At 51.0% G+C, this 26,985-nt stretch overlaps 3 protein-coding genes across 10 annotated transcripts in view; 2 read left to right on the top strand and 1 right to left on the bottom strand.

The window, feature by feature from the left end:
* MTCL2 (microtubule crosslinking factor 2) overlaps positions 1-3,377 on the top strand; it is a 31,940-nt gene extending 28,563 nt beyond the window's left edge. For 5 of the 7 annotated variants that reach the window (XM_075516993.1, XM_075516994.1, XM_075516991.1 and 2 more), the window contains exon 16: positions 2,117-3,377. In XM_075516993.1, coding sequence (XP_075373108.1) covers positions 2,117-2,226 — 110 coding nt within the window. In that variant the 3' untranslated portion in view covers positions 2,227-3,377. The remainder of the gene's footprint in view (positions 1-2,116) is intronic. The other 2 variants (XR_012777842.1, XM_075516997.1) reach the window with 2 other exon arrangements.
* The window catches only part of GSS (glutathione synthetase), a 496,957-nt gene that overhangs the window by 439,120 nt on the left and 30,852 nt on the right, over positions 1-26,985 (bottom strand). The window lies entirely within an intron of this gene.
* The window catches only part of ACSS2 (acyl-CoA synthetase short chain family member 2), a 34,049-nt gene continuing 17,876 nt past the window's right edge, over positions 10,813-26,985 (top strand). Inside the window, exons 1-2 of one of the 2 annotated variants that reach the window (XM_075516927.1) lie at positions 10,813-10,995; positions 11,309-11,504. In XM_075516927.1, the coding sequence (XP_075373042.1) occupies positions 10,872-10,995; positions 11,309-11,504 (320 nt within the window). In that variant the 5' untranslated portion in view covers positions 10,813-10,871. The remainder of the gene's footprint in view (positions 10,996-11,308; positions 11,505-26,985) is intronic. The other variant, XM_075516926.1, reaches the window with a different exon arrangement.

Raw genomic sequence — 26,985 nt, 5'->3', positions numbered from 1 at the left:
GCATCCTCCATCATGTCCTATCCCTTCTTGTGCTCCACCGTCACCCACCACCTCCCATCCCTCCCTGTTCTCCTCCACCCCCTTAATACCCCTTAATACCCTCCTTCCACACTTCCAGAGTGCGTTCCTCTGTCATCCACTGTGTCCCATCCCTCCCTGCCATGTCATGCTCCTCCATTACCCACTATGTCTCCTCCCACCCTCCTGTGCTCCTGCATCCTACATTACGTCCTATCCCTCCTTCTTGTTCTCCTCCATCACCTACCACCTCCCATCCCTCCTTCCTGTGCTCCTCCATTGCCCTTCATATCCCACCTTCCTGTCTTCCTGTCACACTTGCATTCCATCCTTCTCACCCGCTCCTCCTTCGTCTACCACATCCCATTCCTTGTTATCCTCATCCACCTCCCACCATCTCCTCATGTCTTCTCTTCCTTCTCCACCTCCACCGTCCCATCAATCCTCATCCTGCTTTGTCTCCAGTTTCTCTTTTCCTTTCATATTCCTCATGTCAACATCTCACCATCCCTTCTCATCCTCCATCAGCTCCCACCATCACTCTGTCCTCCTCTACATCTTACGATCTTCTTATCCCTGCTCATCCTCCATTAGCTCCCACCATCACCCCAACCCATTTCAACCTCCTCCACTTCTCATCTTTTCCCCATCTTTCTTCATCCTCTTCTGCCTCCTCCTATCTCCTCATCCTCCTCCACTTCCCCGTCCCAAAATCCACCCTCACCTCCCACCATTGCCCCATCCCTCCAGCTGGCAACATCACCCAATCCCGCCTCCTCCTCCTCCACTCCCACATTTCCAATCCTCCCCCTTGTGCCTTCTCCATTTCCCACCATCTCCTCATCCCTCCTCCTCCATTGCCCACCAATCTTTGTCTTCCTCTAACCCCTAAATGTCTCTCCATCCCTCCTGTCATCCTTGTCCATCTCCCACTGTCTCCTCATCCCTTCTCTTCTTCCTTCATCTCCATCTCCCCCTCCCTCCTTGTCCTCAACCACCTGTCATCTCATCTCTCCTTGTTTCCCTCTACTGCCCATCATTTTGCCCACCTTCTTCATCCTCCTCCACCTCCCACTGTCCCCCATCCTTCTCCATGCCCAAACACCACCCACTATTTGCCTGTTCTTCATCATCCTCCACTTCCTGCCATCTGCCCAGTCCTCCTCATCCTCCTCTAACCTCTCCTTTCCTCTTCATTGTCCTTCACTTTCCACCATCGCCCATACCTCATTGTCCTCCACTTTCCACCATCACCCATACCTTCTCCCTTCTGCATCTCATGCCTCTTCTTCCTCCACCTCAGTCTCTCTATCCTTCCTGTGAACCTCCACCTCCCATTTTTCCCCATCCTTTTTCATGCTCTTTCATCTCTTGCCCTGTCCCTCCTCATACCCAACTTCTAGCTATCTCACCATCCCTTGTTGTTCGCCTCCAACAGTCTCCCTGTTTCTCCTCATACTCCTCCATCTCTCCCCATCTCCCCATCCCTCCTTATTCTCCAAGTGTCCCACCTACCTCATAGATTTCCCCTCCACTCCTTCCTGACCTCCGACTATCCGTCCTTACCTCACACTTCCCTCTCTCACTGTCCTTTCATTCTCCTTCACCTCCCAACTCCATCCTAACTTCCCATCTTCTCCCAGCCTGACCTCTCCCATTCTTCCTCTCCTCCATCCTCCTTGCACTCTTTTACTCCCAGCACATCTGACTCCTGCTGTTACTTTCTCCTTGTCTTCCTCCTTCCCCTGCCTTGTATCCCATCCCTTACCAACCCAGGAAGGCCACCTCCAACACAGCCATCCCTGATGCAAGCAGGAAGGACCCTTACTGTTGGGGATGGGATGTGTTAGATGGAGAACCAGCCTCCCACCCCATCCCCACTACTCAAGGTACTTTCATAGTAGAGGTAATGGCCACAGCTTGCAGGCTGGGAGATTCATGCTGGACTTCAGGAAACACTTCTCCCTAGGGCTGGTGCAGCTGGAACTGGTCACTGGGGAAGTGGGAGGATCTCTGCCCTTGGAAGGTTTCAAAACTCAGCTAGACAAAATCACCAATGTCCTGATTTATCATTAGCAATAACTATTTTGGAACACAGAGCTCGACCAGAGCCCCCTGGAATCCCTTCAAGCACACACATCTTTGGGAGACTTCTCCAAGCAGTGGAGGATTTCCAACAGGGGCAAGAAAGCCCAGACATGGCTTTGAATGCAGTGCTTGGGATGCTGCAGGACATGAGGAACCATCCCTGCCACTGGCAGCTGCTCCATGCTGCTCAAGCAGGACCATTCAAGCAACCCACCCTATGCTTCTTGAGCAGGACTACATCAGCCTGCTTGAGCAGGACCATCCCACACTACTTGAGCAGGACCACTCCATGCTGTTCAAGCAGGACCACCCCACATTACTCCAGCAGGACCATTCCATGCTGCTCGAGCAGAACCACTCCAAGTTGCTTGAGCAGGACCACCCCATGCTGCTCAAGCAGGACCTCTCCAGGATTCTTGAGCAGGGTCATCCAAGGTAGCTTGAGCAGAACCTTCCCATGTTGCTCAGGCAGGACCACCCCATGTAGCTTGAGCAGGACCACTCCAAGCTGTTCAAGCAGGACCATCCCAGGCTGCTTGAGTACCGTGGGCCAGGCCAAAGTGGCTTCCTGAAAGACTGCCAGATCCCAGGCCAGTATCAGGTCATATCCCTCAGGTCATATCCCTGAGATGACCCCCTCAGACCCTAGAGCCAGGGACCCTTGCGTCATCTTTGTTTTCCTTCCCTCAGGCTAGGCCATGCAGGGACATGGCCATCCCCTTCCAATGACCTTACGGCTGCACCAGGGCACGGGGCTGCTGGCACTGCTGACAAAGGGAGGACAGGCCTCTTCTCCATACCAGGGAGCCCCATACCCTGAGGGACCTGCACGCAGGGCCCATTCAAAGCATCCCACGTCACACGCACAAGGGCCAGCCGGCCTTGCTTGACTGCAGACTTTGCCTTGCAATGTTGGAGGCTCCAGCCATCCCATGGAGGGGACCCTGCCCTTACCAAGGTGATGTGTCTGAGGGACCATCCCACTGCAATACGGGCAGGGACAGGGCAGCCAGTGTCTTGACAGGGTGGGGGTGACATTTGTAAAGTGTTCCCGTCCACATGCCTTCCTGGCTAGTGAATTTGGGGGAGGGTGGAGGGAATTTGCTACCTGTGTTAGAAACTAGCTGAACTCATGTGTCTCCCCAAGCTGGATTTCTTATTCCAAATGTTCAAACTGTTGTATATTGTACGGGGATTTTTACATTGAATTATTGTAGAAAAAAAAATTTAAACCAAGTCTGTTAAAAAATAAACATTAAAAAACCTCTATGAAAAAATAAATAAAAGTTGTCTCCAAGTCCTCTTCTTACAAATGTGACAGAGCAGTGATGTGTCTCCAGCGGTGGCTTTCCTGTTCCCAGCCCTGCCTGTCCCCTGTCTGCCACAGCCCCTGGGGACACCAGCTACGGTGAAGACGCAGCTCCTGTGGTTTTGTAATATCCTGGGCGATGAAGGAAACGGCCCCCATCTTGCAGCATCTGCCTGACCCTGCAGAGAGCCCAAGCCCCCGGCGCGTGGCAGCATGGACTATTTGTCAGTGGCTCCCTTGGGTGCCCAGAGGTTATGCCCCCCCACCCCCTCCCAGGGCAGGGCACAGCCAAGACCGCAGGTGAGCAATGCCTGGAGCCCAGTTTTGGGGTCCTGGGTACTGAGGGTATGGCTGGGGTGGGACAGGCTGCTGCCTGTCCCTGCTGAATCTGGAGGCAGCTGCCAGACGAATCACCCACTGCCTTTTACCCTGGCCCGTGGTGCTGCAAGGTCCAACAAGTTTTTGCAGCAAATGGCCGGTTCCTGGGCCAAATGGCAGTCCCAAGGCCTCAGCAGCTCAAGAGGGTTTGGTGCTGGGGATGCATGAGACCACACCACCCTCTGGTGTCAGCACTGACCTCAGCTCTGTGCCGGCCCTGCTCCAGCTCTGTCCCTTTGCTCCCAGGTCTGCCTGGCTACCAGTGCATCCTTGCACCACCCCAAATCCTGCTCCCTCAAAGCAGGCCCCGTCCTGCTCCCAGCATACGGACATCCCCACATGGTGTGGGGCAGGCATGGCCAAGCCAGAAGGAAGCAAAGCAAGAGAAAAGCAGACCTGCTTTGTTGGGTGCTGTCATCAGCCCTCGCAGTCCCACCAAGCACTGGTGCAGTCCTGCTACCCCCTAAGCTGACTGAGTGTGGGCCATGCTCCTGTACCCACATACAAGCCCTCGCCCTTGCCTGAGCTTCATGTCTGAGTGACGTAGCGGGGTGCAGGGCTGGGCAACAGCCCCAGCCCCCCCCTGTGCAGATAGGTAATGGCTTTCTTGCTGTTGAGTACCAGAGAAGCATCCCGGTGCAGCTCTGCTCCTGGCTGCTCCAGGCTCTGCGCAGGGCAAAAGCAGATGGTGCCAGGGGACAGCGCAGTGATGCGTGTGCCCCGACCCCATGGCTGGGATGAGACCCAGCACTGCCAGCCCATGTGCTGCACCAGGAGACACGGCTGCAGCGGATTCATTCCTGGATCCTGCATCGCTGGCACTTGACAGCCTGCTTTGCCGGCACCTCGGTCACTGCACCACTGCCACCACAGACCCTGCACTGCTGTCACCTCAGACCCCACATCACTGGCACCGTGTGCCCTGCATCACTGGCATCGTGAGCCTTGCATTGCCAGCATCGCAGACCCCGCATGGCTGGCACTGCAGACCCCACATCACTGCCACTGCAGACCCCGCATTGCTGGCACTGCAGATGCTGCACCCCTGGCACCAAGAACGCTGGGTTGCTGGCGCTGAGGTCCCCGCACCCCTGGCACTGCGGGCCCTGGCACAGTGGCCCTGCATGGCTGGCAGCTCATCAGCAGAGGGCACGCCGCTGCCGTCTGCTCTCCGGGGCTGCGTGGGCCTGTGCTACCCAAGGTGCAGGCAGGAGCCTGCCTGACATGGCTGCTCCATGGGCTGCAGTCACTGAGCACCCCAGAGCTCCAGCTCCCTCTTACTGCTCAGTAAAACAGGGACAAAAGAAGGCGGCTACGTTTATGGGTGGCCAAGGACACTCTCTGAAGCCTGGGGACAGCTATGAAGCCACACGGGGAAGCCAGTTATTAAACTCCAACCTTTCTAACGTGTTGCTGACCAAAGCGCTATCTCTCCTGAGCCCCGTTTCCCTTCCTCTGCAGCCTGGGCCTCCGCCAAATCTCTTACCAACCTGGCCCCCTCTTCCACAATGAAAATAGCAGCAGCCAGCAGAGCCCAAGTAAACAAATGAGCTGCTGTGAGAGGAGAGTGCATCTTTATAAGGTTAATTGGCCCCATCTAGGAGACAGACAGACATTTTCTTGTGGCTAGATCGCTCAAAAAGCTCAGGCGAACAGCAGTAACATGTCTCCTGGGTCTGATTTATAACCCTGATTGCGTTACTAGCTCATCTACATGTAAAATGATTATGAATATATTGTCTGTACTCTGCAGAGGGCTAAATTACCAGGCTCTGATATTCATCAGCTACTCTTTGAAGCTTAAAACAGCCTGAAATTCAGAGGTCTCTCTCCCAGTGACAACCAAGGCAGGAATGAGATGGCTCAGGCTCGATCTTTGTGTTCAGCACAACCTGGCCTGTTTTAACACCCCGATACCCGGATAGCTGGGAGCAGCTGGCCGGAGGGGAGGAAGGCTGCTGGAGCCAAAGGGCTGTGGAGAGGGCCATAGTGTGCCAGAGCCCAGAGCTGTATTGGTATCGAGCAGTTACATTTACAAACAAAGGAGCTGATAACTCTCAGCAGGACTGAAAGGCTGTTATCATGGTGCTGATTAAAATTTCCTCTGCAGCCAACAAAGAGGAGGAGCGTCATCAGCGGGGAGATGTATGTGATCCAGTGTTTAACCCTGTTGCCGCTATGTGCTGATTCATTCAGTACAAGTGAAGGGCTGCCCAGCCTAGCCATGTGCTGAAAATTAGCGTAGAAAACCCCAGCAGGAAGATCCACAGCCTGGCCGTGTCCTCCCACCCCATCTCCTCTGGTTCACTGTGGCCTCGCAGCTCCCAGGATGCTGCTCTGGGGATCCATACTGCTTGGGTCCACCCAGCACCATCACGTGTGGGAGAAGGGGGATGCCGGTGGCACAGCCCACGGGTGGTTGTGGTGCTGCACGGTGCCTTCCCTTCTGTCCCTGCAAGGCAGGTCAGAGCCTGCAGCACTGGCCAGCCTCGAGCTCTCTGCTAGCAGTCCCGCTGCTCGCCATCTCCCACGCAAGGGCCAGCACGGGTGCCTGCTGGGGGCATGAACACCACAGGCCCGTTTTAGTGTAGCTAACCTTGAGCACGTCCCTTTGGCAGCACTAGCCAGGCCATAAGCTGACCCTTGCTGCCAGATGCCCACCCTGCTCCCTCTCTCATGCCTGCTCTGCGGTTCCCAGGAGCGTTTGCTGGTGTCACTTGGGATTCCTTCCAGGTCCTTTGCTCCTTTGTTCTGCCCCTCAATTCCCTGCCCTTGCAGTTGTCCATAGTCCAAGAAAACTTTCCCTTCCCACTGCAGGATATTCTGATAAAGCCTCCCACTGCCTCTGGCATGTCTGTGCAAGGCATAAGCTTGTTTGTGCTGTGACATGTTCACCAGGGGTTGGGTCCGTGCAGTGACTGCCATCACTGGCACCTGTATCACCGAGCTATTGAACCTGCTTGGCCAGACTGTTACGGCCTCGCCAAGCCGAGGTCCAGGCTGCTCTGTCCAGGAGATGCTCTGGGATAAGTGGACGGGCAGTGGGAGAGGACGTGGCTTGTTGTCCTCCTCCTCCATGCAAGCACATGGGACTCAGCCATCATGCCGACCTCGGTGTGGCTCAGACACCTCTGTGCCTGCCTGGGTTGCTTCCTCCACTGCTTTGGGTTGCTTCCTTCCTGCCATGCTGCATCCTGCACACCCAAATTTTGGCAGAGAAGATATTCAGCTGCAGAAGAGACCCTTCCACAGGTTTCGCTCAGAGCTGGTCCCAAAAGCATCTGACCCTGAGAGCACCAAGAGCTGACCCAAATTATCCTCTACACAGAGCCCATGCTCAGCAGAGCCTCATCCCAGGCAAACTGGGTACCCTCTCCCTGTGCACAGCCCGGTGACCCGGACAAGTGCTCCTATGGGAGGGCCGTGCCACAGCATGCCTAGGACGTGCCTCAGCAGGGTCCCCGTGGTGGCAGAGATGGTGAGGAGCATGGGGTGACCCTTCAAGGTGCATTGGCAGCATGCATTCAGCAGGGCATGGGGGTTTTAACCACTCCTAAACTCACATGGATTTATCAGCAAGTGGATTTTAGAGTGGAAGAGAGTCTGGATCAAGTGAGCAGGGTGAGGGGAGGGCAGGTGGAGGGAGGAGAGCTCTGCCTGGTAAGTCAGGAGGAGAGCTGGGAGCCAAGCTTGGAGCAAACCCTGCAGCATCCAGTCCCACCACGCACCAGCTCCTAAGGCAGGAGCCCAGCCTGATGCACGCTGCGCTAGGGTGGCGGGAGCTGGAGTAGCAAAGCACGGTCACACAGCAAGAGCCCTTTCCCTGGAGTCTATAAAATCACTGACGGGAGGCCTGGGCCTGTCCATATTTCAGCTGTGGACCACTGAAATGAAAGTTTGAGAAGGGCTGTGTTTGTGCCATGGGAAGGTCTGACTGATGGTACCAACTATGTGGTTCTCAACCCTGTACACAGGCGCTTTGAGAGTTCTCAGAGTCCTGCAAGAGGAGAGAGCATGGGAAAACGTGTCCGGGAGGCTATTCTGAGTTTTCCTCTTTGCAGGTGTGTTGTGAGAGATGATGCAGCTGCTCCCCATCAGGCAGCTTCCTGGGCCACAGCTGTGGACAGCCAAAGCATAACAACAAAATCCCCCAGCCGCAGCAGCCCATACTGGGCAATGCTGGGTAGAGGACAGCTGATGGGCTGCTGGGACATGGTGCTGTTCCTGCCTCGTGGCTCGGTACGTTCTGCTCACAGCAGGCAACAGTTGCTGGAGAGAAATCATGCTGTCACTGAGCCTGGTGGAGAATTTCAGCTGGACAAATCACTGAAAGCTAGAAGGCCAATGAGAAGGAAACCAGAGGGTGCCTCCCAGATCTGCAAACCACCTCTTCATTGGAGCTGGGGCACCTATCCCATGGTAGGGAGAGCGATGAAGCACTTTCCCAGCAGTGGGGTGAACTACGGGCCCCTGCCTGGCATGTGGGGAGACAGAAGGTTTGTTAGGGAGCTGCCAAGCCCTGCCTGTAAATGCAAAATCCTTGAGGCAGAGGCTGCTAAAACTAAGGGCTGGCAACTCGTAATAGAAAATGTTCAGTGTGAGGTGGCTTCTGAAGGACTTTAGAAGTGTTGGGTTTGTCCCCCTTTGCAGGAGAGGATCAGTGTGCTTTCCAACTGGGGTTGTTAAACAATGTGCCACATGTCCCAAAAATCTGGGGGCCGTGCGTGGACCACAATTCCAAGGGGAGTGCTGGAGGAGTGCAACTCCCGTAGCTCCTGGGGAGCTTCAAAACTACCCGTGCCAGGGATCCCAGGCTGCAGGGCCAAATTGACTTTTTCTTCAAAAACATCTTTTTGTAATAGGGAAATTAGAGAAGGGAAACACGTTTCAGGGTTTGGCTGTACCCCTACTACGTCTGCCCATGGAGTGAGCCTGGGCTGGGAGCCTGGTGGTCCCAGGCTGAAATTCCAACAGGGAATGTGCTAAAATTGGGGCATCTGGATGGATGTGGACTTGTGTGGGAGACTTTGCCTACATCTGTGTGGTTTACTAGTAGAGACTGAGTCCCTGCACCCTAAGATCTAAATATTCCTTCCTGTGATTTTTTGGTTAATAACAAATGAATAATATGAGGCCATGCTGCAGCTTCCCAGGGCAGTGATTTCACAGCATATAGCTAAAGAAGCTTTGTTACATGTGCTACAGTGTGGTGTGAGGGCGGCTGACCTATTTGGGGTGTAAAGCCTGCTGAGGTCATGTTGGAGAGGTGTAGAGAGCATCTCTGGAGTGACGCTGCCCGCAGAATACAGCCTGTGAAGGGAGGTATCATCTGAACTACTCCTGGGTTTTATCTTGGAGGAAACCAGCTATGTCCTCCCAAATGGAGTCACAGAAAAAACTTTGCCCTCAAGCATGTGGGCAGCCAGCTGACTAACACCAGAGCAGGGAGATGCAGCATAGATGTGCCCTTCAAAACTAGGGAGCATCCTTAATAGAAAATACACACCAGCACCAGCCACTTCTGTCTGTAGAAGAACTGTTTCTGGCCTCTTTGCAGATGAGAACATTGCATGGATTGGCAGACGATGCTCACCAGTCCACAGGTTTGCAGTTCCTGCAGCGTACAGCAAGGAGATGCTCCCAGGGAGTGCATTAAATAATGGAAAACACCAAGGATCCCAGAACAGGCTGTAACTGCTCGCTGACACCAGGCCGCTGCTCTCCAGCCTGAGGAATACTGTGTCAAGTTCAAGGTTATGGCCTTTTATCTTTTGAGTGCTCCTTGGCCCCAGCCCAAACCACCACAAAAATTGCTCCAGAGCACGTGGCTCCCTGTGCACAGCGGAGCTTTGCTCAAAGGGGTGATGTTCCCCAGTGCAGAAGAGATGTTCAAGGTTTTGGCAGCCTGCTTAGGCAATGCTGTCAGGGCAGCCCAGCTCAACGCAGGAACTGTTAAGGATTGAGCTGAGCGTGGGTCTGCTGCAGGAGGTACCACCACAGGCAGCTCCTGCGTCTAAGACCAGAGATGCATGGAATCACGTTGGTCCCTTGGGAGACCCTAGGTCCAGCCTCCTGCTCCGACAGGGCTGGTTGCTCAGGGGCTTGTCTGGTTGAGTTTTGACTATCTCCAAGGGCTGAGGCTGTACTGCCACTCTGGGCCCCTGTTCCAGCATTTGATTGCCTTGGTGAAAAAATTGTTTAATCCCTCACTAACTACACAAGACCTGTAAAATTTTTTGCAGGGGGAAAGGTGGTTGGTGAACTTACATGGCTCACTGTAGTCACCCAGCCAGTCAGCGGTGGGGAAGCGGAGTGTCTGGAATCAAAATGAAGGTTGTTTTCTGGGCAGCCAGGCACCAGGTGTGGCCATGGCCTCTGGGCCTGTTTTGGGGCTAGTGAAGGAGGATCTCATCAATGGTGCCCTGGGCTGTTCCCCTGTGCCTGGCAAAGGGGCTGGGACTCGCCCTGAGGGGACGTGGCTCATGGGGAACATGGCTGATGGGGCAGCACTGTTAATGGGGGAACACTGCTGGCATGTGGGAACAGGGCTGATGATGGGGGGACATGGGCTGACAGGTGGACACCACTGATGGAGGAGACATGGCTGACAGGGGGAGACACCACTGATGGGGGGACATGGCTGACAGGGTGGGACACTACTGATGGAGGGGACATGGCTGACAGGGGGAGACACCACTAATGGGCGGGACATGGCTGACAGGGGTGCACCACTGACAGGGGGACACGGCGGGTGGCGGGAAAGATGGCTGACGGGGGAGGTCACGGCTGACAGGATGACATGGCTGACAGGATCGCACCGCTGACAGCGACGCACCGCCCGCCGCCCCGCAGCCGGCTGCTGCCGAGCACCTGCCTGCCCCGGCCCCGGACCTGGGGCGGCCTGCCGGGCCCAGCGGGCCCCGCCGCGGCGGGCGGGCCACCTCCGGCGCTCCGGGGCGGCGCTGCCCCCCCGCCGTGAGGGCGGGCCGCCGCCTCCGCCGTCTCCGCCCCCTGCTCCGCGCCGCTTTGAAGCGGGCTCGGCGGCCGCCCGCCTGCCTAGAGCCGTCGGCGCCCCGCCATGGTGCTGCCCGAGGAGCAGGCCCGGCTGTACCGGCCGCGGCCCGAGCTGCTGCCGGCGGCGCACGTCCCCTCGCTGCCCCACTACGAACGCCTCTACCAGCGCTCCGTGGAGGAGCCGCACGGTGAGCGCCGCCGGCGGGAGCCCGCTCCCTGCCCGCTGCCCCCGGGGGAGGGCCGCGGCGGGACGGGGTAGGCCGGCGGGCGGCGGGGGAGCGGTTCCCGCAAGGCGCCGCCGGTTCCTCCGGGGACTGCCCGCAGGGTGGGACGGGAGCGGGGCTGGGGGTGCCGGGCGGGCAGGAGGGGGCGGCTGGGCTGCGGCGAGACCCCACGCGTGGGGTGCAGGAGGGTGGGGGCTGCCCCTCTTGTTCCTTGAAGTGTCGTCTTCCTTCTCCGTGCCCGTTTCTGGGTCACGAGCTCTGGCCGTTGCCTTTGCAGAATTTTGGGGTGACATTGCTAAAGAGTTTTACTGGAAGAGTCAGCACACGGGACCCTTTCTGAAGTACAACTTCGATGTGACGAAGGGGAAGATCTTCATTGAGTGGATGAAGGGGGCGACCACCAACATCTGCTACAACCTCCTGGACAGAAATGTCAACGAGAAGAAACTTGGGGACAAAATTGCTTTTTACTGGTAAATTTCTGTTTTTATTATGGTGTAGAACATGTGTAAACATCGTGCTAAAGTGTACAGTGTTGATTTCTACTGAGGTGAATTAAAGCATGGTAAAACCTGAGAGGCTTTAATCTTTACGTAGGTACAGCAGGTGTTTGCTTTCTGCGTGTTTGAGGAGAGCTGTGCAGTGGAGCTTCTCTGCCCATCCTGGGATGCACAGAAGTGGCCTAGCATAGCAGTGCCAGCTCTGCCTTTGTGGTTGTACCTGCTAAAAGCTAAGAGCAGTCAGATGGTATTGAGGCAGGTGCCACAACTCCCTTGTGAAGTAGGGAGATGTGGGTAGAGATATGGGATAAGGAACAGCTAACATCCAACAGCAAAAAGCAGATTAAACCCCCATCTCCTATTTTCATGTGTTGTGGGTCTGGCAAGTTTCCACTCCTGTGGCAGAAGGGTTCTTCTAAAACCTGAGCTTATGTATTGATTCCTTGTGCTTGAACACGGATAATACCGTGGTGCTCTCGAAGGCTGGCTTCTCTATGCTACCTTTGGGAAGAAAAGTTATCTTCCAGCCCTGTCTGAAGTACGTTTGTATTTTTTTACCAGAGTAGTTACTAGTGTTAAAAGCTGTGTGAAATGTTGAAATTTTCAGTGATGCAAAGCAGGTTTCATCAGTGATGTCTGAGATCCAGAACTAATGCTCCCCTGCAGAACTAGCTCAGCTGGCACCACAGCTGTGTCCCCAAACTGAGAACAGTGCCTTGCCCACCTGTGTGTTTTGCCGTTTCCCTTGAACTAGCATGCATTTATGTTGCATGGGTATGACTGTATGTGGCAGTACTGAAGCAAAATTAAATGTACTGCTTGTTAGGATGCAGTAACTTGTTGGGTTATGGGGAGTCCCTTCAGCAGAGCAGCTGGAGAAGTCTTACTCTTATTGCAATAAAAATACCAGATGCTCTAACGATGAACAACTGTGCTGCTCTAAGTGATTTTGTGCAGCTGAAGAGTCCCCCCATGTGTGGCTGGTGTAAAGGTGACTAGGGACTACCCTGCTACAGAAAGGAGCACGTTTACACCAGTGTAGTTCTGCCTGCAACTGTAAATTGGGCTCATACTAGGGTTTCTATACGTACATCTACTGCTTCAGTAGAAGAACTACACTTACTGCATAGCAAATAATCATATTGATGAGAGACAGGTGAAATGGTGGAAAGTATTTATTTCCCTGCTAGTTAGGTACTTTTGCTAACTCACTCAGATGTAAAATGACTGCAGCTTCTGAATGAAAACTCCTTTGTAACCTCATTCAGGTAAAGGTGTGCCAGTAAACAAAGCCATTTGGCAGGCCAGGGCTGGCAGCTGTGCTGGCATTTATGGAGGGAGTGGGTGCATTGCTCTTCTTGCCTGTAAATATTTGGGTGACAGGCAGCAGCATACAGCTCAAATTTGGTCTTGATGAAGATTTTTCTTGTTAGTTATTCTGGCAGCCTTTGTGGGGGTATTTGTGATGCTGAGCAAAACTTGCAGTGGATATTGAATTGGGGGGTGTCTGTCAGTCATCATGTTTGCAGTGCTGAAAAATAAGGTGTCTCTTCCTTCTTAGTAGACAGTTTTCTCTGACTATTTTGGGATAAACTCTCCTAGCGTGGTTCTGTCACAGGTGACCTGGCACTCGGGTGTCTGGAGCTGTCAGCTGGGAATGTCGGTGGGAGGGATGGAAGAGGCATGCTGAACGTGACGTGTGCAGTACTGACGTGCGAGCTTGTGGCACTGAGGTCTTAAGGAAGCGGAGCTAAGGGTTGCGACTCGAAAAATTACTCCTCTAGGAGCATGCACGTGCCTCTCTGGACACATGCTTTTCTTCAATAATAAAATGTTAATTGCTGTCGTCTTGTCCTTTCACATTTTGTGTTTAACATTCTGTTGAATAAGCCTGCTTTCCTAAAACACTTGAGACTTGTCACATGGTGTGAAAGGTCAAAAGAGCCTCCGAAAGCCAAAGAGGCTTCCTAGGAAAAACTTGGATATTTTAAATACCTTGGCCAGTTGCTTGCTTCTAAGAATGTCTATAGTTTGCTAGATGCCAGAAGGTGCTGAGATTATACCAAGGCGTCAGTGACTGCATGGCTCTGAGGGCTTTGAAAAGATACAAGATTATGGTCTTTGTGTTCAGAGAGGAGAAATTAGGGAAAAAGTGGATAATGTTTCCAGGCGTTACTGAGTGTCTCCGAGAAGAGAGGGGTCCTGACAAAACTCAGAGCTGCTGTGCGCTGCTGGCTGTGGCTGTCTTGAGTTTTGCATGGGCTGGAAGGAACTGAAGCGGTTCATCCGGATCTGTTACGGCCAAGCTGCTCTGAAGGTTCCTGCATCACTGCTGGTCTGAGACTGCGCAGGTCTGCTCTGCTCAGAGGGTCTAATCCCAAGCCACGTGGGATTGCTCTTTCAGCACAAAGCGCAGTACATGGGGTTGCTTCATGCTGCAGAATTTGTACATAGGTGATGTTTTACTGTTGCAGTGTCATCCTCTTGGTGCTGTTAGGACTATGTAGTTCAAATGACCATCCTGAGTCTGTAGGAAACGCTTGCATTTTCCCATTGCCTGTTTCACTATGATCTCTCTTGCTGCTTGTGAACGTTACAAGTATTTCTGTCCCTGCTGCTTTTGATTCCTCTTTCTCTGTTTGGTATTGCTGATGTGGCCTAAAAAGGAACAGAAGCTCCAGGAAATGTTTCTAATAAAGTGCTGCTCTCAAAAGTGAAATCTCTTTCATAATTGCGTGGAAAGGCTGAAGTCAGTAATTGAAGTAATTGAAGTCAGGCTGTGGTTACTGTGCAGGTAGATACCTATGCTGGCTTTCATGGGCCTTGCAGGCAAAATGCACTGGACAAACAGCTGGGACACTGAGGGCGCTTGCAGGGGACTTGAAGGAGTGCTGAGGACTTCATCTGTGGTGGGTAGTGTTAATTAGAGCAGGACCACAGTACGTCTTCACCGAGCTGTAGGCATGCCTGTGTCGCATGGACAAACACTTAGCTCTGTGCTGAAGTGCCTGTTAATAATCCCATATAAATATCAGCCTGGGCAGCTTTTGGAGGTAAAAACATAACCAGGTGGGAATTAAAAAGGCAAAACACTTATTACAAGACTCTAATTAGACCCTGGGGTGTGAAGGTACTTGGATGAAGCCTCTTCTCTGTGTAACCTGAATGTAGCTGAAGCACTAAGTTCTTGCCTTTGTTTCTCAAACCAGTCAGCCCAGCTACAGTACTGGTGGTGCCTGGTGGGACCAGGGGGCAAGGGCAGGAGGTAGAGCTTGGCACACTATTTCTAGCCTCCCTGTAGCCTAGGTGTGTGGGCTTAGCAGGGTGCTGCTGGCTTCTGCCATCTTTGGAAGAGCGTATCAGTTTTCTGCTTTCTTATGCTTGCATATGAAATAACACATCTAGAAAGGAGAAACAAAGATAGTAAAGGCTGCCAGAGCTTACTGGAGCTTTGTTTAGACAAAAGAATAACTGCCTATCGTCCCCATTCTGGGCTAGAACAAACATGACATGCAAAGATAAAATGGAGAAGGTGGTTTTTGTTTTGTTTTGGTGGGGGTTTTTGTTTTGGTTTGTTTGAGGTTTTTTTGTTTTTTTGTTTTTTTTTTTTTTAAATATAATAAAGGATTTAGAGGCTTGTAGCTGTGAGATTTCTTCCAATAAATCTTTCTGTAAGGAAAAAAACAACTACTACAGAGCATGTTTTTAAAAAAAAAAAAAAAAAGGCAGAACTCTACTTGGGAGCACTTCTGGAGGTTTTTATTAGGAAACTGGAAATACTTTTTGGACAGGAGCCTTCCAGAGAGGATACAGATTGTCAAACACCAGTTTGGTCTAAATGCACTGCTGGGGCCAAATGGGACAAGCCTACACCTGCTGGTTCCCGGGGCCCCAGCAGGCTGCCGGTGCACCTCGATCTGGTGGCTGTCCCTCACCATGGAGTGCTTCATTCTGGGATGTGCCATCCCAGAGTCGAGAACAAAGCCAGATGAAGCTGTGTTTCAGTTGTATTTCTGCTGTAAAGGTCTGGACCTCATCTGTTGGCAAAAATAATCTTGCCTTAAACTGGTGAGAACAAAGTGCTTGGTCTCCATAATCCAGATTAGCACTGTGTTTTGTTTTTCTCTTTAGATACCTTCGCAGGTATCAGTCTTCCATTACTGTCATATGTGCAGATGCTGTGACTGAGGATGCTGGCTGTTAACATCCAAGACTTTCAGAAATACTCGGCTCTGCTATTCCCACTCGCTTTGGGACTTTGGAGTATCCTGTGCCAAACCTAATTTTTTTGATAACTTGTCATACTTCCAGTGATGCAGCCTCTTTCAACACTGTTCTGATAGCGAAAGCACGTCCCTAAATAACATAGTTTGTTTAAAGAACAAAAATTCACCACTGGGAAGGTTGCATTTACTGATACGCGTTTGTAGGCAGATGCCTGCAGGCTGCTGAGAGCAGTCAAAGCTACGTTGCAGGTGCTACCAAACAGCCATACCCAATGCTGCTGTTCTGCTGTTACTACTGTGGAGGGATTACTTCTGTTAGGGGAATCCCAGTAAGCTCTACAGCAGTGAGAAGCGTTATGGAAAAGTTACCGTGTGTTTGGTTTATGCTCACAGCACTACCAGGCTCAGCACAGCTCCTTTCCCTGATGGGGATTCTCTATGGGAAAGGGTGTGGCTCCACTCAGCCCTGAAAATAAGGCTTTCTGGGATGCATCCTCAGCAATCCATATCATCTCCCCATTGTGTGTGCTGAGAGTGGAGCGATAAATTGGTGGTCTTGGCAGATACTAATTATTTTTTGAGCATTGCTGGACAGTACAATGGTCTGCTTCTGGAAATCAGGCAGATTAGGTGCACCTAAAGTAGGTAATAAAATACATTGAATGTACTTGTATTTTATTAGGCTATGAATCTTGTACCCTCCTTCAAGGGCAATGATAGTTGTAGCTTTCCGTCACAGAAAGGGTAGCTGTCTTCTGGTGGGTTTTGTGAAATCTTCCAGCCTGGGTGGGGGTTTACAAGACTGACTGCATCTGCCTGAATGCTTTATAGCAGTGTTTCTTGTACCTCCAAACGAGAACGTCTCTGCTTTGTGGGGCCCTCTCTGACTCTGAGGCTGCGTGGGTAGTGCAGGAGTGAGAATGGTGGAAGCATCAATAGAAACCTGGTATTAAAACAAGGAGTAAAGGGAGTAGCTGTTGTATCTCAGACACATCCAGGTCATGTGCTTTCCTGATTTCTTTGGTGGAATTCTTCCTCTCTCAGTTCTGGGACAGTCACCAACCAGTATGGTTAGTGCTGTGGCAGTAGTGCAAACAGTCGCTGTGTTCGGATGCTCGTATATAAGTGCAAACTGGGATAGGAGGGACTTGTGGCTTGTCCTCAGGTGTAGGTCTCTGGCTTTTCTCCATTGGTGGATGGAGTCTCCATCTTCAGCTGTGGGCTGTTTAAGGCAAGGCCGTGCTGGACTCAGTATTAACCGATTTCACGTAATCACTCTGATTGCCCTACTGTGGGTTTGGTTGTAGATGAGATGCAAAAGTGGTGTTGCCCCAGGGCAGCGTGGTGATGCCTGCTTAAGGGTTTGGAGAGTCTTGGTTTGGCCTGAGGGGCTGGAAAACACAGGGATGAAGCTTGTTTCCAAAGGCTATATGTGTGTGTGCCGAGACCTGGCATCTGCCAGTTTTCTTCTGTCATATCTCAAGGTTCTTCTGTCATATCTCAAGGTTCTTCTGTCCCAAGTGTTTCTGTTAATGGCTTGCACTTGTGTGCTGCATCCTATGTCCTCCTTATTACTAGTGAAATCTCTGAGATAGTTACCAGGTGAGCGGTTGTGCCAAAGGGATGAACTAAATATGAGAGAGCAGCGAAATACCTTCTTCAGGCAGGTACTGTCCTGTGGGCTTCCAGTGTGTGGGGTGTGTTTTCCTGGATGCTGAGAGTCAGGGTTTTGAGCGTCATGTTACTCAGCTGGCAGGCATGGAATTACTTGAAATTGTTTTTCCCTTCCGAGGGCTGACTCGGAAGCAGAGCTTGACTCATCCCTGTCAGGTGCGCACGCTGGTTTGCAGGGAGATGCCGGGAAGGATAGTTGGTTTGTTTCGGAGATCTCAAGCCCTGTTCTTGCTCTGCAGAGCCTTTTCCGTCATAGGATGCAGGGCAGGGGCGGGAAGCTGGTAAGTGCTCTCAGCCTCATGCTTTTCTGCTCTGCAGTGCAACAAAGGAAGGGGACACGTATTAAAAGTTGGTGATCACTTGATTACACAGTGCCTGTGGTCTCCTGTGGCTTTGCCCATTCAGAAGCACCCCTGGACTTGTGCCTCTGTGGGAGGGCGTTAAGCATTATTGAAGGTTTTCACTGGAAGTAGCCTTTACTGAGCTCATATAACCTGTAATCCTGCTGCTGTAGGCAGAATGGGACTTTTCTCCTCTGTTAAGTCAAGTCTGTAAAGAAAGAAGGCACTTGGGCAGCACTTGTGTGGTTGCTCTGTGGCTGAGCAGTAAGGAGAGGGGGTTGTGTAAGCTCTCCTGCTTGGGAACACACACCGGCAGCAGTCTTGAATCAGGGGAGCAGCTTTCGTTCGGGTTGTTGGAGCTGTTTGCTCCCAGCCTTTTGCTCTGCAGCCCTTGGTAGCTGTTACTGGCAGGCATACAGCATCCATCTATATAAATACAAGGTAATATCCAGGAAGTATTTGACCAGATAAACAAGTTGGATGTCAATAAGTGCCCAGGATTAAACGGCATGCGCCCCAGAGGACTGCAGGAACTTGAATGTGAAATTGCAGAGCTGCTGGCCAGGGCGTGCTGTGTGTTATTGCAAAGGACTGCTGTGCCAAGGATTGGGAGGTTGCCAGCTCCACTCCATCTAGAGAGGGCAATAGAAGGGGTCCTGGGAACTAGTAAATCCAACTTGCATCCCTGGTGGTACAGTGGAATCAGATCACTTTGAGCATGGACCAGTGCAGTCTGCTGGGAAAGGTGATGGAGCTGCTGTAAAGTGAAGTCCTGATGGCAGACCTGCCAGAGCGAAGGCAGGTGGCACTGAGTGCACGGATACGGCTGTTCTCAGGCTGCCTTAGTGAGGTTTCCCACAAAGCATTGTTCAAGAAAGTAATTTAACTGTGAAGACACGTCTTTCTGTGGAGCTGGTTTAGGCTTACCCTTTGCTTCCTCACTTTCAATGGTCACTTTTCAGGACCAGCAGCAGGTCCCTCGGGGATCAATGTTGAAACTGCAGTGCTGATGGTGGCCAGGCTCATGTGCCCTCCATAAACAGCATCTCCTGCTGCTCCTGGAGACAAAACGCTGGACCCTGGTTCTGACCCAGCGTGGTATTTTGTTTGTCTAAGAGGGTCTTGGCTGAGCTGCTGTGAACGTCCCAGTGCTGAAGTGCAATACTGCCATGTAAGTGAGACCTGTGGCTTCCTTTATGTTCTTATTTGGTATTTTTTCCTCATGCTGTTCATTGCTGTGACAGAGGGTCTGGTTCTTTTGATCCAGCACAAGGGATTTAATAATTTTTCATTAATTGCTTCTTGCACCCCTATCTTAAAATGTTGGCTTAGACCCTGTCTAAAGCCATCTTTCTGCATGGTTCTGGGCGTGTGGTTGACAATAACTGGGGAAGTAGAGATGGGGGCGGGGGGGTGCCCAGACAATAGCTCCCAGATTTTCTCACGTCTATGAAACTTGTATCTTGTAACACTGGCAGATATTACAGGCACCTTGGTATGTTTTAAGAATAGTTTGCTTACTGTTGGGAGGGGCACCGCAGTTATGCAATGGTGGCATATTGTGAATACTGGCAGGAGAGTTGAAACTTGGGGTGGATAAATGGAGTTCACGGACAGAGAGGATGGTGAACTCCTGTATGGATTCAGGACATGGAAGATCAGAGCCTTCAGTTTGCTCATTGGACTAGAAAACCTGATTATTTTATTTCAGCTGTGTGAATGGCTTGTGTGTTCTCCCTTGGCACCATGGTGTGAATGGAGCAGAAGTGGACAAGGACTCAGGCTCGATGTGGATGAGACTTGCTCCAAGTAGTGGCATTTACAGGGGACAAAGTGATTAGGCTTTGCCAAAAGAGGTGTGAGGGGGTGCTTGTTCCAAGCATGGCATTTTTCTCATGAGTAGTTGCATTTGTTGTGCCTGGTGGGCTTTCTGTGCCCAGAGCTGTTAGGCTGTAGTATTGATTGCCAATGCTTTGACAAGACCTCTTGACTCCCACCAGCGCAGTGAGCTTGCCCTTCCCTCATGTGCCCAGCCCTGAGTCGGAGCTGTTGCACACGGCTGGAGCAGGGTTTCAGTTTTCTGTTTGCGTTTCTGCACGTTCCTTGTTGTAAATGTTGAAATGTGGCGTGATACAAAACCGCGAGCCCTGGCAGTTCTCTGTAAATTCAAAGCCCATCACTTTCGCAGATGTTACCTCCCTTCTTTAGGGGAATCCCTCAAGGAAATCAATGGCCTTCCTTGTTCCTTTTTCACACCTGTGTACCTGATAGTGAAGCATGTTTTGTATTCCTGTTGCCACTGACCATCTTCTAAGATATGTTCCTTGTACAGAATGAGATGACGGTCCAGCAGGTGACATCTGGCCATCACCTGCAGAGGTTTCTGAGGCATGAAGTTGAAATGTCCACCAAAAATCTGATTAGAAGTTTAATTTCCTATCATGGCCTTGCTGGATATTGTTTGAGCCTCCACTGAAATCAGTTGCCTGGCTTTCAGTGTTTCTAGAAGGTCTCCAAAATTTGGCAGTATGCTCCACCCAGAGATGTAGTATTTCCCAAAATGGGGTATTTCCCAGCTGCAGGCAGCTTGTTGACTATTTTACTTATAGAAGATTCATCCAGGATATGTTTTGTGGCCTGACTGCAAATTGTTTAAACAAGGAATCAGCTGTGTTGTGCTGGAAATAAGCTCTCCTCCTGTTGGACTGGTAAAAATAGTCCGTGCTCCTCTGAAAATGTTACTTATGGTAAACATCTAAAATGTTTCCTCTCAGAATCACAGATTCTCTTGTGTCAAACTCTCGCATTCTTCTACAGCGTTCTGTGGATTTGGCTCGCAGAGTTAGAAGTGCTGGCTGAGGTCAGCCACGCTCGGTGACCTACTGCATAAGTCTTGCATATGAGCTCTGTTGCAACACTATGTAATAATTTTGGTTTTTTTTGAAAAAAAAACAACCTTTAAAAATTTTTTGGTTAAATATCTTAAACTTTCCTCTAAATAAAATAGGTAAAAAGCTATCGTTTTTCTTCATTGGCTGTTCTCCTGTGTTGTAAAATACTTAAGAAAGTAAGAACGTATGTACAGTTAATGCATATCCTTTTGGCTTGATGGTTACTCAGTATCAAGCAAGTAGGAAAAATGTGAAGCCACAGAGGAGCAGAATTCCCCTTGCTGCTGAGCAGATACCGTCATGATACCCGTCATGCTGCTGATACCATCACCGGGGTATTTACATCTGGTCTGTATTACTTGTAAACTGCCTTATTTTGTCAAAGGTGGCAAAATAATAGTAGATTTTCCCCCAGAACAGCAGACTTGCTGACTGCTGTTGATCCTGTCTTCTCTAAAGCTGTTACCCTTGAGTGTTGGCTCTCAGGTGTGAACGCAGGCTGTACAAACACCATCACATTGACTTTATTTGCTTGCTTATGTTGGCTGATGAACCAGCAGCAGTGTAAGCCGGGAGGTGTTGATTCCTGTAGAGATGTCTGATCATCCTCCCACAGTCTAGAGAAAGGGGCGTGAAGTAGATTTTTAGGGCATAGCCTGGCAGATGAGTGGGAAAATTGGAGGGAATTCTGGAGGGTCAGTAAATAAATGAATGATTTTGGAGCAGTGTCCACCTCCAGCTGGGCTCTGTGCTGTAGGCATCGCTCAGGGTATGGTGAACAGTGGTTGGACTGCACAAGATAAATATTATTTCTTTAGATGCCTCTGGGACTTGTTCAGGTTCTGAAAGGCTGCAAATAGAAAGAGTAGCTGAGAATGTATTTAATGAGAAAGAAGGACAGAAAGATTGATGCAGTTTTTCCTGTGGGACACTAGCAACCACGCAGGGTGTTGGGTGTTTTCTTTGTAGGCTGCGTTTCCATATGACTATTTCTAAAGGTGATTAGAAGACTGATTCCCTGATCGTAGAGCAGATGGTGGCCCAGTGTCCCTTTAGAAATACGCTCCATTTTAGCTGCTTTGTAAAATAAAATGTGCCTGCACAGTAATGCCTGCGTTTGAGTCAGTTGGGCTGGAGAGGATGGGTGTTGGGGGCTGGACGTAGTGCATCGTGCCCTGCAGAGCACAGACCTCCTGCTTTGGCACGGCACAGCATTGTTTCCCAGCCTGCTTTGGGTTTCCTTACAGCAATAGGAATCTGTTCATCCTAGGTACATGATCATCTTTTAGTTGAGATGGTTTGGCTCAGAGATGGATTTGACAGTGGAGCTTTGTTAGGCCCTACCTATGCGTATGGGGGGCACTGGAGGGGAAAATCATAGGGTGGTTTTAATGCAGGTCTCAGCATTAACTGTATGGTTTTAGAAGGTGATGCTGTTAAATTGATAAGATTTTTCTTTTCCCTGGGACTTCTGTTGCCAGGTTTACTCAACAGTGTTCTCTCAGCGCTGCCAAATATTTCTGAACCTACTGGGAAAACCTTTTCACCAGCCACTCCCAGGCTACGCTCCATCGTTACACAACTTCTTTGCTGATCTGTGTCATGATGCAGCAGGATTCGAGCGTGACTGCAGGGACCATAGAGGCTGAGCTTTGTGGTAAACCTTTTACTCAAAAAGCCTCTCGGTCTTCCCAGAACTCCTTTGGGTATTTGCTGCCATGTGTTACTGCCGTGGGAGATGGGTGACGGTAAGCATGGGCAGGGCTGGGCAGTCTGTTCTGTTATTATGAAATGTTCTCATGAAGGTGTTTTGCAAACCCATTTCAACCCCCACCCCTGTCTCCCTCTTGGAGTCAGTGGAGCAGACCCTGCCAGAGACCCTTCTGCTTTGGGCAGTATCTCTAGGAGCGTTTCCATATGGAACAACCCATGCAAATACAAGCATTTTTTTCTGATGAAACGGTGTCTTTTTCTGATTATCTTGCACAGCTGGTTTCTCCAAATTTCACATTTCAATGTAATCTGTTTTCTCAAGGACAGATTTTTAAAGGGGGCTCTCTACTCGAGTGCCGTTCCTGTGTCAGATGGGATAAGCAAGGCTGGAGCTAGAGGGAGAAATCGTATTTCTTCAGTCTTGGCGGCTGTTGTTCCCAAACTACCAAGCTGGCTCCAGACAGACCCTTCTTCAGGCTGCAGTTTTCCTGGGTATCCTGAGAACAGCCAAGACCAAATGGCAGCAGGAGGTTTGTGAGCAGCTGATAGCCGCGGTAGCTGAGCACGCAGCCCGTGCGTCCTAGCGCAGACGTTGGAAAGGCCCGGGGCTCTCGCTGCCCATGCAGTGTGCACGTGAGCCTGTTCCCCAGATGGCAGGAGCTCATCCCCACCAAGCTCTGCCTGGCATTTCGGCTGCTCTAATTCTGGACGCAGGGTGGATTGGGTGACCTTGCACGTGAGGACATGCCACCGTGCAGGAGCCTGCAGTAGAGGAAAGCTCCTTCCTTCTCATACCATGCTCTGGGGAGAGGCTGCTGGTGGAGCAGGCGCTGGAGAACTTGCTGTCTACATCCCATGCCTCTCATTCACCAGCCTGGTCCCATGCTTAGGAGGGGTTTTGGGCTCTGAGCATATTTTAGTTTAGATGGCACCAGAGATGTTTTAGAGTGGACATCCCACAGTCCCCATCTCTGCTGTGCTGGAGGCTTTCTGCAGTTCCCCACCATGCAAATTCTCCCCATGATGCATCATCTGAGAGAAGGTCCTTTCCCTCTCCCACCACCATTTTCAAACTGGGAGTCCCTGTTTCTTTAAGGGTGCTTTCCACGAGCTAAAATGCAGAACCTTTTTCCTGCATTAGGCAAAGCTGCTCTGTGGGCTGCTGTTGCCTCTCTGCTGATCAGGGAATTAAACCTGGTGGCTTTGAGGTGGTTTGCTTTGCTCTGAAAACTTACCTTCCAGGTGCCCCACACCCCAGCTGTGCTTGGCAACTTTGGGTCAGTGCTTTTATTTGAGGGTGATGTGGTCACAGGAGCTTAGAGGAGAAACTTAAATGATCTTCAGCCCCTTTGGTCCTCAGTGGGAGTGTTTACAGGGGTCAGGTAAGCTTTGGCTTTGTGCCCTAGTTTGCTTTGGTCTGTGATTTTTCTGTTTCTGACTGCCTGCAGATGGTCTGGCAGATCTTGAAAACCTGTAACACTTCACTTGCTCAGCTTCATTTCATCATTTTCTCTTATACACTAGCTTCTCTTAGTGGTGTTTATAACCCTTGCAAACCACAATTATCATCGGCAATTACCTTGAAAACCATAATTCTCACTGATGCAACCTGTGCTTCCTGCTGCTCCATGCAAGTGCTGAGGTAGCGTTGCACAGGGAAGTTGTATTCATCCGTTACTCAAACAGATTATGCAAATAATTGTTACTTAGAAATCTGGTGAGAGAGAGAAACCAAACAGCATTGCTGATTTGTTTTTGGGTTAGCTTTGCTTTGGGTGCTCTGGGAAGTGCACATCCTCTTGGCCCCTGAGCTGTAGCAGATTAACAAGTTACCACCTCCACCCCCCCCACTGCTTGTTATGGGCTCAGCTTGCTTGGATGGGCAATGCAAGGCTTGCTTGGTTACGTGATGAGTGGTTGAAGCAGACCAGTGCTTTGAAAAGTCCTGTAGTCAGCCCTGATGCTTGGCAGAGCACAGTAACTTCTTAACCTGCTTTGGTGCAAATACCCCCAAGCGCATCTGGCCACAGCTTCTCTCTCCCATGCTGCTGCTCTGCATCCCTGACTGCTCCACAGGGGCAACGCTTAAGTTAATGTGGCTCTCAAGAAATCCTTGCCTCCTCCTACAAATTATTTTCCCTACTGCACAATTTATGTACAACACTAAATCTTTTGCTTAGCTGATGTGGTCACTTGTACAGGGAAGCTTAACCTTGATTTAGCTACATGGGCACCAGGTCAAATAGGTGTGCAGCTCTGTATCTCCAAGGTCAAACTCCCAGCTGAGCAGGCAGTCAGTCCGTGATCCTCCTGTAAGCGTGGTTTTGCCACAGAGGTGTTAAGTGTTCAGGTTTTCCACCTGAAGTTTTCTTCCTCCCTTGCCCAGGGTGACTTCTCCATGTGATCATTTCTTGTTGAGATGCTGGTAGGGCCACTGGAGGCATGTACGGCGGGGCTTGTGTGCATCACGGTGCCTGTTCAGAAGCGGAGAGCCTGTTGTTTTAACTGCTGGCAGAAGGAAGCAGTATGATAAGTGCTCTGCAGAGCCTGTGCTTCCTCTAATACGTTGACAGGGACCTGTTTTGTGCAGACCTTGGCACCACTGTCCTGCACATCGCTGTGGTGATGGTCCTGATGCCCTTGGGCTATCTGGTCCTGGCAATGAATGGCTCCAGGCAGCTAGAAAGCTATCATCTTTGCACAAAGCCTGACTTTTTCAACAAAGCACTGATTTCTAGGAGAAAGCCTGCCTTGGAAGGTCCCCAGTTGTGCATCTGTGTGCTTAGTTTAAAGGACTTACATTTACTTAGTTGATGGGTGGTTCAGCTGAGACCATATGGCCAAAAAATGCCTTTCTCTAGCTGAGTGTGCACACAACATGCAGTATGTAAAACATGGGCTTCTCAAGTGCTAAAAAAACTCAAATACGTTCCTGCTGTGACCCAGACGATAGTGTAAAATTTTGGATTACTAGTTGCTAAATGCAGGACTCGGTTTGAGGGAGATGAGAAAAACATCAGGCTCAAACTGTGTTTCGCCGTGTTATTTCATCTAATGATGTATCTGGGAAGTTTGGGGAGCTGAAAATTGGTTTTTCCTCTCAGAAGAAGGCTTGCTGTTAGATCAAAGATCACACGCTAGCAGTCGCAGCAGTGCTGCTGCCAACTATTTTCATCACCGGTTCTTAAAGGATATATTTGGGGGATGTTGGATTCTGCAGGGCTTGGGCTGCATGCTGTAGGTATGGAGGCGAGCACTGCAGTCATGTTTTCAGAAGCATGAGGGTTTATATTTTATTTTTATTTCTTTTTCAATTTAATTTGGACAAGCGAGTCTGTGTGAGAGGCTCAGGACTGACAGTTCTTGCTTTTATCTGATGGGCACCAAAGGGAAGATGCCGCTTGCAGAACTTTGCTGCCAGGAATTTACAGGCTCGCTTTTGACGCAGAGTACTTGGTAGCATGTGAGTGGGCATTCCTTTAAATGCCCTGTCTAAAATACATAATTCTCTGGGCTTTTGTGCCAGAGGAGAGGACAGAGCAATCTCTGAGTGCTGCTGTAGCCTGCTGAGTGTAGCTGTGGGCACTCCAAACTATTTTCAGACGTGGGGAGCCTTAAAGCAACTGCCTGCTCTGGAGAGACTGCTCGGAGGCCTTTGCTGGAGATGTGGTGAAAGAAGGCGTCTTGTCCTGTAGAAACGTGGATGTGACTCATTTCCTATTAAGCACAAGATAATTTCCCCCGCTGATGCTAGTGGGGCTCTTTTGCAGTCACGCGAACGAATGGAAAGGACTCTGAAAGCCCTCTGAAAATCCTTGCAAAAGTTTTAACTTCTCTTTGACTTTGCTCTGCATTTCTCCCGCAGTGCCCTGTGCATGCTGGCTTTGAGGACAAGCCTGGGTGCCTTCCCTGGCCTGGATTTCCCTCCCGAAGCCTGGCGAGGAGGACCTGGCGTATTTCTTGAGATGCACTTTTTGTGTGCAGGGAGAGCTGGGATGTTTGAGCCGTGTCTTGCACCCGGGTGGCGCAGGGCAGGGCAGGTCCCTGTCCCTCGTGGGTACCACGTGCAGAAGGCAGCGTAGCTCTGCCCAGAGGGGGTGTGCAGGGCTGCTCACCCCAGAAGCTGCATTTTGGCGTGGCCTGGCTGCTGTCTCCCCTCGGCTGCCAGGCAAGCGTAGGGCGCTCAGCACAGCCTTTTACATAGGCTCTGTCTCCATCCCACCACCAGCCCATCTTGCAGCAGCAGCGACCACCCCAGCCTGAAGCAAATCAGCACCTGCAGACACCTGTTTGCAGAGCAGGGCATGGCCAGGCTCTGTTGGAATCTGTTAAGAAGATGCATTAGAAATGCAGCCAGTGAAGGCTCAAGGCAGGGAGCTGAGCCTTCCTGGAGAGTGGGATTGCAGGGCTTGTGTTGGAGGACTCCCAAGTTTTGCACACAGAGGAGAGCCTTCCTCTCCCTTCTTAGGCAGGTATTGCACCACCAAGTTGATGGGCAAACCCGATTGCCCTGGCACGGGGAACCGGCATGCTTTCTGCTGTGTCCTTGGCTAAGTCTGCTGCCAGCGAAAACAGCGCTTCACCTACAGCGCCCAGCTGAGCCCCCAGA

Source organism: Mycteria americana, chromosome 14 (genome assembly GCF_035582795.1).
Source record: "Mycteria americana isolate JAX WOST 10 ecotype Jacksonville Zoo and Gardens chromosome 14, USCA_MyAme_1.0, whole genome shotgun sequence".
NCBI lineage: Eukaryota > Metazoa > Chordata > Aves > Ciconiiformes > Ciconiidae > Mycteria > Mycteria americana.
Note: the sequence above shows the minus strand (reverse complement) of the source record. Positions and strands in the feature narration are given on the sequence as shown.